At 56.1% G+C, this 12,749-nt stretch overlaps 6 protein-coding genes across 6 annotated transcripts; 3 read left to right on the top strand and 3 right to left on the bottom strand.

Annotated features, from left to right (window-relative positions):
- The first annotated feature begins 958 nt into the window (after positions 1-958).
- On the top strand, positions 959-1,857 carry BU26DRAFT_515791 (uncharacterized protein). The gene has a single exon (XM_033828164.1). It carries the CDS (start codon positions 1,041-1,043, stop codon positions 1,494-1,496), a length of 456 nt encoding a protein of 151 aa, XP_033688438.1. The 5' UTR covers positions 959-1,040; the 3' UTR covers positions 1,497-1,857.
- A 1,389-nt stretch (positions 1,858-3,246) lies between these two features.
- BU26DRAFT_515792 (uncharacterized protein) lies at positions 3,247-5,297 on the bottom strand. The gene has a single exon (XM_033828165.1). It carries the CDS (start codon positions 5,149-5,151, stop codon positions 3,454-3,456), a length of 1,698 nt encoding a protein of 565 aa, XP_033688439.1. The 5' UTR covers positions 5,152-5,297; the 3' UTR covers positions 3,247-3,453.
- A 58-nt stretch (positions 5,298-5,355) lies between these two features.
- Positions 5,356-6,590, top strand: BU26DRAFT_515794 (uncharacterized protein). The gene is made up of 2 exons (XM_033828166.1): positions 5,356-5,978; positions 6,030-6,590. The coding sequence occupies exons 1-2, from the start codon at positions 5,468-5,470 to the stop codon at positions 6,275-6,277; spliced, it is 759 nt and encodes a 252-aa protein (XP_033688440.1). The 5' UTR covers positions 5,356-5,467; the 3' UTR covers positions 6,278-6,590.
- A 344-nt stretch (positions 6,591-6,934) lies between these two features.
- On the top strand, positions 6,935-7,544 carry BU26DRAFT_418180 (uncharacterized protein; the record flags this gene model as incomplete). Its single annotated transcript, XM_033823239.1, has 2 exons — positions 6,935-7,326; positions 7,385-7,544. 2 exons carry the CDS (start codon positions 6,935-6,937, stop codon positions 7,542-7,544), a joined length of 552 nt encoding a protein of 183 aa, XP_033688441.1.
- Positions 7,545-7,839: 295 nt separating this feature from the next.
- Positions 7,840-9,261, bottom strand: BU26DRAFT_560740 (uncharacterized protein; the record flags this gene model as incomplete). Its single annotated transcript, XM_033832825.1, has 1 exon — positions 7,840-9,261. The coding sequence occupies one exon, from the start codon at positions 9,259-9,261 to the stop codon at positions 7,840-7,842; it is 1,422 nt and encodes a 473-aa protein (XP_033688442.1).
- Positions 9,262-10,135: 874 nt separating this feature from the next.
- Positions 10,136-12,367, bottom strand: BU26DRAFT_501618 (uncharacterized protein; the record flags this gene model as incomplete). The annotated part of the gene is made up of 3 exons (XM_033826581.1): positions 10,136-11,755; positions 11,804-12,117; positions 12,253-12,367. The coding sequence occupies 3 exons, from the start codon at positions 12,365-12,367 to the stop codon at positions 10,136-10,138; spliced, it is 2,049 nt and encodes a 682-aa protein (XP_033688443.1).
- Positions 12,368-12,749: the final 382 nt, after the last annotated feature.

Raw genomic sequence — 12,749 nt, forward strand, 5'->3', positions numbered from 1 at the left:
TAATACTGCACGTTGCCACCGCTCGCTTGCTTTGGGCGCAAGGAAGAATTGCGATGGCGAGCAGGGCAAAAATAGGCATGGGGCGAACGACGTTGGCAGGTTTGCGTTTCCTCGGCTGCCAGATGTCCGTTCAGCAGGGAACGGCCTGGATAGATCCCGTCATGGTTTGCACCTCTGTCCCTGCGACGCGGAAATGCGATGGCGAAGTGCTGTCCGGCGGATAATTGCTTCGAGGCTCTGGACAGGTGTTCGCTATGATTAGAGACGCTGATCTGTGGCAGGTCGGCTGGACGCATGGCGAGGCAGTGGAATGCGATGGCTGGATGGCAGGAGATGGCTATGGCGCCCGACTCCTCCAGCACACGCCAGGTCCAACAAAACGCCGCCTCGGACTTGATCGACTTGTCGTGCAGATGTCCATGTTTGGCATTGGCCGTGGCCCCTGACTAGTCTCCAGCCGGCCTGACGTAGCGCAGTGGCGCGATAAGGAGACCGGCAATCAATGCGAATTGCGTGGCACGAAGAGCAGCAAAGCAGCCGCAGGAGGGCATCGCAGGAGGAAATGTTGTCGGCAGCGGAAAGCAGGCGGGAATCGCGCTTCGGCCGTGGCGGCGTCGCGGGGAGAAATGGTGAAGGTGAAAGAGATGCTCACGGCGGCGCCGTTGGGTGGTGACGGGCCCGTTGCTCGCCATCAAACTTGGAAGCTTCTGGCTTGTGCCTTGGCTGGGGCCTTGTTTGACGTTTCAAGCAGCCGCGACCCGGACTCGGCCCGTGCGTCGCTGTCCCCGCCTGCCGGCCGCGCGCCCACTCATAGCCCAGCCTCGCCTGCAGATAAATAACTGTCCTCCCTCGTTGCATTCCTCCTCCTGCTCTCTCTCTCTCTCTCTATCCACACACAACTTCCAACGCACACAACCGATCGCGCCCTTCGCTCAGCCCGTCGGTCCTCCACTCGCTACCTGCGTCTATCAATTCAACGATACCTTAGAGGTTCATACATCTTCTATACTACCACACACTCAACACCACCCACCGCCAATATGCGCTTCACCATCTCCCTCGCTGTCCTCGCCGCCATCGGCGCCCAGGCCGCCCCTCAGGTCAACCCCATCACCCAGATCTCCGACGGCCAGATCCAGGCTCCGTCTGCGACGTCCGAGGTGCCCACCCCCACGGCAACTGTGGTCCCCTCGGTCACTGAGGTCGTCCCCACTGAGACTCCGGTTCCGTCTGTCGCCCCGTCCGAGACCCCCGTTGTCCCTGTCCCGTCTGCGCCGGCTGCCAACACCACTATCCCGGTCGTCGTGACTACCCAGGTCCCGTCGTTCGCCAACTCGACCGTCCCGGTTACCTCGACCCCGGCCGGCACCTCCGGCGCAGGTGGCTCGCCGAGCGCCAGCGGCACTGCTCCTCCGGCTGAGACTGGCGCTGCTACCGCCAACATGGTCTCCCTCGGCGGTCTCGCCCTCGCCGTCTTCGGCTTCGTCCTCGCATAAACGCTGGGCGATGCTTCACGACGCGAATCTTCCCTTCTCGCTACGGCGTTCCGACTTCGACGACATATCGTCCGGCGGCTTTTGGTGGAGTGGTTGATACATTGCTTTTCATCCTCAGCAACATCTGCATGGTCGGTTACACTCGAAAAGTCGGAGTAATGTTTTGCACGGCGATAGTTATGGGGTAATGGCTGTCTGCTTGCAGCTTTCTTTACAGGTTGGCCTGGGCACCAGCGGTAATGGGTTTTGGTCCACACACGATATGACTACATGCATCCTCTAATGTGTGCTTCACGACCCGGATTGCATGTCAGTCTTGTATAGATAGCTCACCAGCATCACAATCAAGCATCATCGGCGCCGCAAGGTGCCTCAAAATATTTTTCCATCCTGCTAATTAGTAACGTGAGGATCTTCTTACTCAACATTCTGCAAGGCGTCTTTACGCGCGTCGAACCCGGCCAATTACTCCGGAGACCGCAACGCCATACACGGGTCGCCTCAATCTCACACAAACACCCACGCCACCCTCAGGAATTCAAGTCCGACGTTACACGTCCAAGCCATTCCGTTTCACAAAGAAACCGCCTGCAACCTCGAATCTCACCACAAGCCTCCACCAACGACCACCATCACAATAAGCTTCACGCGATCGTCGATGGCACGCTAAGAATTAAGCTAGCAGTCCGGTCCAGGGACAAGCGCCGGCCGGATCTTTTGTCCAGGTGCTCGAAAAATCGGGCCGAAGAGGGAATGCAGGACCGCGCAGATGCTCACTGGCTCGTCGGTTCCTTTTTCGCTGGGGGTGGACGAAACTTCTTAGTCTGCGAGTGAGACTTCTCCTTTTCCTGACGAAGTACAGTAGGTAGTGCTGCGATTCCTAGAATAGTAATGACCACAGTGGTGGGTAGGTGGGTATAGATTTTCGAGGCCGCGAACGCGTAAGCAGACGGGACTAGGAAAATTTTTCACAATTGGATTTCATTGGGGTTTTCGGCGCGTAATTGCGATGTGAGGAGGATATCGGCGGTGTTTCCAACGTTTGACACGACGCTTTGTCCAGCAAGTGACGACGACCAGGGGCGGCAATGGCTTGAAGCCCACGGACGGAGCACGCTAGCCTCTCTCGTGCGTGATGGGAAACAAAGATCAACCAACCCACTACTCAATCAATCAATATATGATGGAGGCCTCAATATCTTCCCCCTTCCTACACATCTCAACATTCTACTTGCTTACATCTAAACTCAGAAACGCGTAAATACATCTCAGACCAGACGTTGCAGCGGTCGTCAAGCCTCCCTTCGCTCGTATTCGCCTGTCATCCATCCGTCTTCGCGATCTTATCACGATCGCCCGAATACGAAACACACACACACACAGCCCCGGTCCCTGCGATGATCGTGCCCAACTTCGCTTACAGTGCCAAAGGCAGCACGCATGCGCTTTTCAAAAGCGCAGTAGGCGGAGACACGGGAGATGAGTGGACGAAGCGAGATGACAGTGACAACAATGATGTCAAGACAAGCTTTCCCGCCAGGCAGCGCAGAAACGGGGTTTGATGAGATGACATATAGCTAGGTACGGGATAGAAAGGCGGGTAGAGGGCTGGAAGCGATTACGGTAAAGTGAGATGGGTGAGAAATTAACGATTTGATATTATTGCTGGGAACGGCATATCTAGAACGATGAGATTGATTGTTTGGAAGACGGAACCGGGCCGGGACGAGCATGTTTCGAGGATATTGATGTTCATATTACGGCTACTGGGAAGACCTTGTGCTGCCCATGTTATCGCAATTACTATAGTTCATAGCCTGATCCTAATGCTCAAGGCGTCGTGAGATGTAGATAGCGAACTAAAGGTGGACTTCATGCAGTCCAACCCGAACTCCAAGAAGCTGCTGCCATCTACCATAAACCAAGGAACAGCCAGCGTCAGCCGGAGCGCATCTGCCTAATCGTCGTCGTCGCCCTCGCCAATCGTCGCCAGCAGGACCCGTTTGTCTGCAATCTGTTTGTCGATCCTAGCCTGCAGCCTCTGCCTGTAGAGCGGATTCTGCGCACTGTCGCGCATCTCGATATTCCCCTTGATCGCATTCTCCAATTCCATAATTTTGTCTCTAGTCTGATTGATTTTATTCCGCCTATCTTCGGCTCCCTGATCCACCTGCCTGTCTTCATCCTGCTTATCGTCGTCGTCACTATCGTCGTCGGGAGAGGTGGCTGCGGCGGGCGTGGAAGCTGTGCTTTCGGGCTCGAGGACCACGTCGCCGCGTTGACCGAGCGCGTGCATCGCGACCTCACGCGATGTTGCGGGGTTTTCTACTCCGATGGTGGCGCCGAACAGGGCGTCTATGCCGTCGTCGTCGACGTCGACCTGGACTTCATCGTCTGCCATGAACCCAGCATGCAGCAATTGCTCGAGTTCGCCCTGGTCCACAGCTTCTTCCGCAGGCGTCTCGGCGAATTCTAGCGCATCAGCCATCTCCTCATCCTCGCCTTCAGCATCCTCTCCCGAGGACCCTTCCTCTGAGGTCTCGTGGTCGCTGTCCACTAGCTCATGCCTCGTTTCCTCCGCATTGTTATCCTCTGCTAGTAGAGCCTCCGTCTGATTCTCGATTCGCTCAACATCGAGGTATGACTTGCGCGGTCGGAAACGGCGCTTGCGCACCCACCGCATGGGCGGGGTCAGGCCATGCGGATAGCGATGGGAATCAGGCTCGACTTCGCGTGGACGGGAGTACTTCTTAGCTTCCTCCTCGTTGTTAACGCGGCCTAGCACAAGCAGCATCTGACAGACGTCCGCAGTCTTGACCCAGTCTTTCTTGTTCCAGCTCTTCAGCGATTCAATGACGCAGGGCAGCTCGACCATAGAGGCTGCGTAGCAGCGCCCTTGAATCGTGACCATAGCCCGTCGGCCCTCCCGGTCGAAGAACCGGAAGTAGACTCCTGGTCCACCTTGTGACACGCTCTTGCCGATAGTTTTGTCCTTGATCGATTGGGCTAGTAGATCACAGTCGGAGCCGGGCAGCATCCGCAGTACGAATTGTGACTCTATAGCCGGGTCTATCTCCGCCTCTTCCGCTTCGCTATCGTATCCGACACCGGGAGGCCTGGGCGGTGGCTTCCCCGCGCCTTTGACCTTGATTATCGCTGTGGCCGTCCGCTGGGGTGCTGAGCCCTTTGGCTTGAAAGATAGCTTGACTGACTGCGTGCGCGTGGGCACTGGTCGCGGCCGCACCACGGGCGCCATAACGGGCTCGGGGAGCGCGTCGTCGTCGTCGCTCTCGTGAACCATGGCTAGGCTCTTCGCGGTAGGCTTCGGCTTGCGCTTGGCCATGGGGGAGCCCTCGTCACCGTCTTCTAGTGGTCGCTTTTTAGGCTTCGGGCCAGGCTTCGCTGCTGGAAGCGGCTCTCCGTTTCCGTCTACCTTGGGCTTCCTGGTATACTTGCGCTTCTGCTTCGGCGCATCTCCAGCCTGGCTTTCGGTTGTATCAGCTGGGGGAGCAGGAGTAGTCTTGAATTTCAGGGAAAGCTTTGGCGCTGGAGCTGTAGCGGGAGCGGGCGCGGGCGCGGATTGGGGAGCTTCGTTCGGGCTTGCCTGTGAAGGCGTGCCATCCGCAGCAGTCGGGTTCTTGAGCTTGATCTTCATCTTCGCTAAGAGGGCGGGCAATACTGATGCGGCGGTAGTGAATCTCTGCGCGGCTGCAGGTACTGCATCGGCGGGCTCGTAGGGTTGTCGAAAGCTGGGTCAAAGTGAGGTTGGGGCTGCGGCAACCAGACAATAGTTGGTCTTGGCGTGCCTCGGTTTCGTGAAAGACCCAAGCTCGTCGAGCTGCACTCACTCTTATTATACCTGCCCTTTGCCACGGTGGACCTTGCCGCGACTACACAATGCGCTATTTCCTCCCGCGATAATCTGCGACAGCTCATAAGACGACTGCGCAACCGGTTCGCGACTCGCCAGCATGTCTACAGACGACCTCTTCCACAGCCTCCTGCGGCCCGCCGTTCTCCATATGCTACGTGCCGCTGGCTTCAACGGGGCCAAACCCTCCGTCGTCGACACCGTGGTAGACCTTACGGCGCGCTATCTCACTCTGCTCGCGTCTCACACGGCCTACAACGCGTATTCCAGCCACAACGATCCCACCCCAGACATCAGCGATGTGCGCGTAGCAATGCAGGACTGCGGCCTCCTTGTGCCCACCCTGACCGCCGCAGAAGAGCTATGGAAGGAGATTTTGAGGAAGCCACTAGAAGAGTACGACGAGGATTCTGGGGCGCGCAGCAAGGAAGAGAAAAGGAGGGACGCAGAGGACACCGCAGACGTGACCGAGTTCATTGAGTGGGTCAAGGGTCCCAAGAACAGGGAGATCAGACGGATAGCAGGCCTCGTCAAGTCGCAGCCGCCCGCAGGGCAGCAACCTACGGCGACGGAGCAGCTGGATGCGGAAGAGCTGGAAGATTACCTCAGCTGTATGTTCCCTCTCGCTAGAATGTCCAAGACTCCGCACTCACACAGCATAGCACTCATGAAGAAGCACAACAAAAGTGGCCAGGAACAGCGATTCCAAGGGACAGTTTTAGGAAAGACCGCCGACGCCAAAGAAGTCAAGATCGAGGGAGGAGCTGCAGATTCCATTCGAGAGTGGTGTCTGAAGACTCGTGAGAGAGCCGCCAAGACAGCAGAGTCTACGCGGGAGAATCATGAGCTGACCAACCACGTAGCGGACTTGAGGGAAGAGTCGGAAGACTCTGTTATGGAGACCCAATAGCCTTGGTTTGGCGCCTGTTTCACAGCATAGCGACGGCGTTCAGGTGAATGCTCATTTTCTGGCGTTCTGATTTTGGGTTTGGAAAAGGAGGCTGCGTCAGTCTGGAGAGCAGATGTAAATGCTGCTCGGACTAGCACCCCAGCGGTAAGTTCCTGAGAGTCCTCGATGGGATCCAATCAGTCTGGCAAACATTTAAGGAGGAGCAGACCAATCAACCTTATTTGAGTAACTGTCTAGCATTTTTCCTAACGAGAAGCAGAGCATCGAGACGGAGGTGGCATTGCGCCATTTTCGGGACTGTAGTTCACCCAGGTACACAGAAGCTCCTATGCCTTTACGTAAAGGTACACATGAGAGTAAGATCACTTCGTACCCTATCACCCACGCCCAATCTTCTATTACTTAAAGGTCAGAGTAATTACCGCTCGAAATCACACACAACGCTCTCACATGACGAGAAAAAGAAGCGATGTCGCGGGGCAGCGCGCGTCAATGACAGGGCCCCGCCTACGTCATAGCTATCGAAATTCACATTGCCATGAAGCCATCCACGACAGAAACACCATCTTCCGCACAACGTCACAAATACACGCTGCTTTATATTCTATACTCCTCAGTTGCACACATTCAACAAATTGACCAGCATCAACCACCAGAATGTCTGCCCTCGATCCTTCCGGCCCCTCCCAGCCAACTCAAGCCCAAGCCTACACCACCCTAGGCAACCCGTCCACTAAAGACCCCTCCGAGCGCAAGCAATCAGCTATCAATGCCCACGATGAGTCCCAGCCCGTTGAGCGGCGCATCCCCCAAAAACAATCTTCCAACTCCCAAGGACAACCCTCAGCACTAGGCCAGGGCATTCATGGCGCGCCAGCTGGAGAAGAGAGCAAAGGCTTGACAGGGGAGGACGTGGGAAGGCACAATGAGCTGGATGGCGAGCAGATGGCGGCGCCGGGCGAGGGGAGGGTTGCTGATGCAGTAGCTGGCAGGGGAAAGAGTATGGGTGGCGGTGGAGAGCAGCCTGATCTGGCCTCGGATCTGGATAGGTGAGATAACTCCTGGTTGTTTCTGTGTGGAATGCATGGGCACTGATTCATAGGACAGAAAGAAGGCGGAGCAACAGCAAGCCCGTGATGCTATTCAGCAGCAGAAGGGCGCGGATGCAAAGATCGGAGGCGCACTGGGACAGCAAGGTGGACCCGCGAATCCGGTTGATAATCCGAAGAAGGGCGGTAACTATCCGAATACTGGTGTTCAGGATTAGGCTGTGGACGGCGATCTCTTGAGGGGGACTGGCCCGGCAGACTAGTCGAAGGTTCTCTAAGCTCTCTGGAATGGCCTGGAAATGGAGCTGACGATACTTTGAGGAGGACATTCCCTGTTGGCTTCTACGAATATGACGGCTGTGTATGATATACATCTTCAAACCATAACCAAACGATATCTTCTATCATCACTTATGCGAATGCTACCTGTGCGGTGTGCCCAACTCAAAACAAGATGCTCAATACCAAAATGCTAACAAGCCTGCAAAACCCAACAAACACATGACCTAGCTCTCAGTAAATAGCAACCTTCGCAATCCTCTCTGTACTTCCACCCAGCCTCCTCACCTCACTAACTCTCCCACTCTCCCACCACTCCCTCAACGCCACACCTCCCCAATTCGCCGCCAAAACAGCAACCATAACACCCACCCAAAAGCCTCTCGACCTCCTCAAAACAAGCAGCCCACACATCCCAAGCAGATCAGTAAGCTCAACCAGCAACAATCCAACCCCAATCCGCAGCTCAACAACGCGATCCACAGCCCAGGGCGCGATTCTCTCCAGTACCAGACCCACCACATCCGCGGAATCCAGCAATCCGCAAAGACAAACACTCAGAACACAAAGCGCAATATCCAGCACCACAGCAGTACACCACACCACCCCCTCCACAGCTTGGATAACCGCCTCCCTACACAACCACCACACCTCCTCGTCCACCCATCGCCCAACGTCGCCCCCGGCTGCTAGCCCAATGAGCCCGAAGCATGTCCACGCCGCGCGCGTTTCTAACTGCAGCAGCAGGCAGCTCAGAGCAGGCACGAGGATGTCGCGCCGCACGGCGCAGAGGAGGATGAAGAGTGTGAGAGAGATCGGGGGGAGCGAGAGCAGCGCTAGGGGGTTGACGAAAGAGGGAAGGAGAGAGCAGAGCAGCGTGAGCGGGCGGAAGAGCATGGCGAGGCCTGTTTCGGCGAAGTAGCCGGTTAGCATCCATGGATCTGCTGCGGCGGACGAGGACGTGCTATTCGCGGCGTCGTGCATGCTAGCACTGCTCCCCGAACTAGGAAGCTGCTGCGCGCCCGCAGCGGGCAACAGATAGAAGCCCAGCACGCACACCACCAGCATCGAGTACTTCTCTAGCGCCTTCCAAATACCATGCCCCCGCGCTTTCCTCCTGCACTTGCGACATTCGTGCGGGTGCTGCTCGCTTTCCTCTTCGCTGCTCTGTCTCTTCTCCAGCACCACCGATCTCTTCCTGTTTTTCACAGGCGGCTTGCTAACCATCCTCCTTCTACCTCCCTTCTGCTCGGCCCTTATCCAGCTCCTCTCAGCATCTCCATCAAAGTCCCTCTTCCCCCTCTTCCCCTCCTCATCCTGCATCTTCCTCAACTCGCCATCCTCCTCCGGAATCCGCGCCCTCAGAAACAAAGCCCCCAACGCGCCCTCTTCACTTTGCATTCCCTTATCCTCAGACGGTTGCCGGAGCACATGCTGCGCTGGATATGTAGCGCGGACGTCGTACTTACTGCCCGCGGGGTTACGGCTGCGCAGCGTCTTTCCATCAGGAAGTGCAGACGGATAGCGCACCGAACGATGAGTTTGGCTGGAAGACTGGGGAGGAGAGTCGTATTGTTTGCCGTCGTAGGGCGGGAAGAAGAAAATGTTGTTGTTGGTTCCGGGGCCGCGGATCCCGGTGGGGGAGAGGCCTGCCATTTATTGGGGAGAGGAGGGAATGTAACTTGCTCGCTTGTGTGTCTCGAGTGCATAGGATATTGAGGAACGGAGATTTAGCTTGAAGTTGTAGGAACTGAGCGGCGGGCGGTATGATAATAGTGAAGACGGCAAGGTCGAATGGTTTATTAGATGGCATTAAGGAAGAGAATAATAGGACAAAGAGACGTAGCGTTGAGCAGAAGGACAATGTATTGTTAGACACTAAGAGTATGAACAAAGAGAATTCGTTCCGCATATATCTCGAGGACAATAGCATTGTTCAGCAAGGCATAGATAGACAGTGGTGGCTTGTGGTTGCTAAAGCCATACTACGTGGGAACAGTGATGTTGGATGGCGTCTCTGTCAACACCACTCCTCATGACTTCTACCGGGAGAATGAAATAGAGGTAGTATCGCGCCGCGAGGGACCAGCGAAGCTGATCCGAACGGGCTGCGGGCGGGAGAAGTGCATGAAATACAAACTGTATTTTTGTCCATGGCAACGCCAGGACCGTCGACTAAATAGCAATAGTACTAGCAGTAGCAGCAACATACAACACGACCGACGACGAACGATACCACGACTAAAGATGTTTATCCAGCCAAGGAAACAACACCACCATGAACGGGTGGTGCTATCAGAAAATCGAAAGGCAGTAATACAACCACATACTTTCGAACGATCCTCGATGTACGATAAAGGAAACTCGTAAGCATCTCATGACATGATGACAACGGTAAACCAAACGCCAAAGATGCAGACCTGCCTCAACCGCCCCTAGTTGGCGGTCACTATCATCGAAACCGCAAGATCCGAGCGCCAGCCCATGACAAGGTCATTATATACATGTAGAGAGGAAAGAAGTATATGGCCTAAGCCATATACGCATCGAACTGGAAGTTGCTGATATCACCTGTCGACGTGTTGTTCGGCTCGTTCGTGTACACTATTCTCGGGTCGTACATGGGTTCACTCTCAGTCATGCACATGCTGTAGTCGATGTACTGGTTGGTGGTGTCGATCGACATGGACACATCGGTCGTCGGGGGTTGAGGCAGGGAAGACTGGCTGGAGTAGGCAGAGTCGACGTCATGGGTCGCATCAAAGCTGGGCTCAGCGCCTTCCGAAGCGCTGTCAGGTGACTGCCCGATGATCTGCTTGTTTTGCACCTCAACCTCGCGAATCCAATTCTGCTTGAGGTAGTCCATGGGCGGGTCATCACCACCACCGATACCCCCACGCTTCTCGTCGTGCTTGCCCTTTCGGCCTCGCTTGCGAGGATGGAAGTGGGCGCGTCGAAGATGAGCAGCAGCGTTGTAGTACGCGCCGTAGGTCTTCTTGTTGCGACAATGCTTGCAGTTGGCGAGGAACTTCTTGTCAGGCGAGGCGTCGATGCAGATGTAGCCTTTTCTAACGGCGACATGGGCACGCTGCACGTGTCGTTCGAGCTCATGTGTGCCACGAAAGCCCTCGCGCCGTTCGTTGCAGTGCGGGCACATGATTTTCGGGTGCTGAGGCCGCACATACGGAGCTTTACTGATGACACCAACATTCTTGGACGAACCGTCCTCAGACCGTATCCGCACCATCGAAACATTAGATGATGCAGACTTGGTCTCGTCGTTGCTTGCGACTGCCTTCGGGGCAATCTTGCGAGATGCTTGCGCAGCAATCTCGCGTTCGCGTCGTGACTGGCGAGTGCTTGTCGAGGACGCTGAGGCGTTGCTCGCATCACTCTCGCTAGAAGCTGAAGCGGACCTCCGCATATCCTCCGCCAGGTCCCGCATGTTCTTGTGCTCGGAAGAAGCAAGTGCAGACACACTTGCAGAGACAGGGGCAGGGCAAAGGAAACTTTCACTGGGAGGCCCAGTGAAATTAAGGAAAGGAGGATTATCAACGCAATTGCTGATACTCTTCTCATCAACATCAGAAAGAAAAGAAAAGGCACCATCCTCAGAGAGGACAGTAAAAAAACTAGAAGCATCAGACTGAACACGCAACATTGAAACGTCATCAAAGAAAGGGTTGAGGCTGCACTGACGACTCATCGTGTTACCCGCTTGAGTAACAGGCGTCATCAGAGCAGTGGAGGGTGTGCTGGGTGAGGTAGAGTCGTCGAGCGACGGACTCCACTGTGCGGTTGGTGTCAGCTGCACGTGCAATTGTCGGGGGTTCTGGGGTTGGGAGAGGGAGAGAGAAGGAGAGCCGGAGGGCTCGATGCAGGTCGTGATGTATTGTTCGGGGGTGTACTCAACCATGCCCTCATTGCTGAAGGGCGAGGTCTCGACGATGGGTTGCAGCGAAGACTGTCTTCGGACCGAGGCGGATCCTGAGGAGAAGGTGTAGTCGGTGGACAGCTCGTCGCATGGATTTGACAACGACGAGCTGCATCGCTGCAGCTGGCTGGTTGTGCCTGTGGAGGATATCGAGCGTCCCATGGCGACCGCGGCGGGAGCAGACCGGACGCGATCCATGGAACCGGAGTCGGAGGTCTAGGGGCCGTTAGAGGAGGAGGTGAGAACCAAATGTGTATTCCATACTGGTAGTTGCGTCATGTCGAACGTCGAGTAGGACATTGATCGTGGTGTTTGGTGTGCCAGCGACGGCTGAGCGACCGCGTTGGCGGCATTGCCGGTGGGCATGGACGCGCATTGTGACCAAAGCTCCAGGCGCTGCTGCTCGGGGAGGTGTGCGTAGGTATTCCAAAAATTCCGCTTGAGCTGCTCGAGCTCTGGGATCTGGATGTTGGTACTGGCGAAGGCCGCAGCCATGATGGAGACGGTGGTGTTAACGATGGATGGGAAGCAAGCTGCAGCGACAGGAGCGATCAGCAACCTCACAGCAGGACCGTTGTCTGTGCAGAGATCTTACAGTAGGATGTTCGTCGCTTGCGAAGAGGGGACACGAATGGGGGGCGTGCAGAATGGCAAGGCGGGCAGAAAGTGAGGAAGCTGGAGCAGGATGGGCGATGATGGGCTTTTAGACGCACCGACAAGCCGCCAGCGATGCGTTGGCTCGTGTCGGAGGACGTCTGAAGGAGCGCCCGGAAGCGGGTCGCGCAGGCGGTGGACGAAGGACGAGGGCCAAGCCCAACAGGGCAACATTGCTGGAGATCGTCACTCGACCAGCTGGAGTGCGATTGGATGGAAGGCGTGGAGGGTGAATGCCATTCGCCGCCCTGCTTTCGAATGCGGATGGGCGCGGCCGGGTTGCGCACGCTTGGCGCCCCATCGGGGAGGGATCGACGCTATCGCGACAGGACGGCCGGTGAAGGACTCGTCGCTGCTGCAGGATGCAGCTTTTGGCAGCGTCTGCCATCATCGTGGCCGACCATCCTCGTCCAATGCGGTGCTTTTTCTGCTTTTTCTCGCCTGCTGCTCTCTCGACCACGCGGTGACCTCACTCGACCAAGGCAGCAGAAGGCAAACACGTCGTAAACCACCGCATCAGGGCGCCTGCATACACTGCATACACCGATAAGAGACC

This window comes from Trematosphaeria pertusa (genome assembly GCF_010094035.1).
Source record: "Trematosphaeria pertusa strain CBS 122368 unplaced genomic scaffold BU26scaffold_3, whole genome shotgun sequence".
Classification (NCBI taxonomy): domain Eukaryota; kingdom Fungi; phylum Ascomycota; class Dothideomycetes; order Pleosporales; family Trematosphaeriaceae; genus Trematosphaeria; species Trematosphaeria pertusa.

Coding starts and splice junctions, on each gene's coding strand:
- BU26DRAFT_515791 (XM_033828164.1), top strand. CDS start 1,041: ATGCGCTTCACCATCTCCCTCGCTGTCCTCGCCGCCATCGGCGCCCAG.
- BU26DRAFT_515792 (XM_033828165.1), bottom strand. CDS start 5,151: ATGAAGATCAAGCTCAAGAACCCGACTGCTGCGGATGGCACGCCTTCA.
- BU26DRAFT_515794 (XM_033828166.1), top strand. CDS start 5,468: ATGTCTACAGACGACCTCTTCCACAGCCTCCTGCGGCCCGCCGTTCTC. Junction 5,979..6,029: donor GCTGGAAGATTACCTCAGCT/GTATGTTCCCTC, acceptor CACACAGCATAG/CACTCATGAAGAAGCACAAC.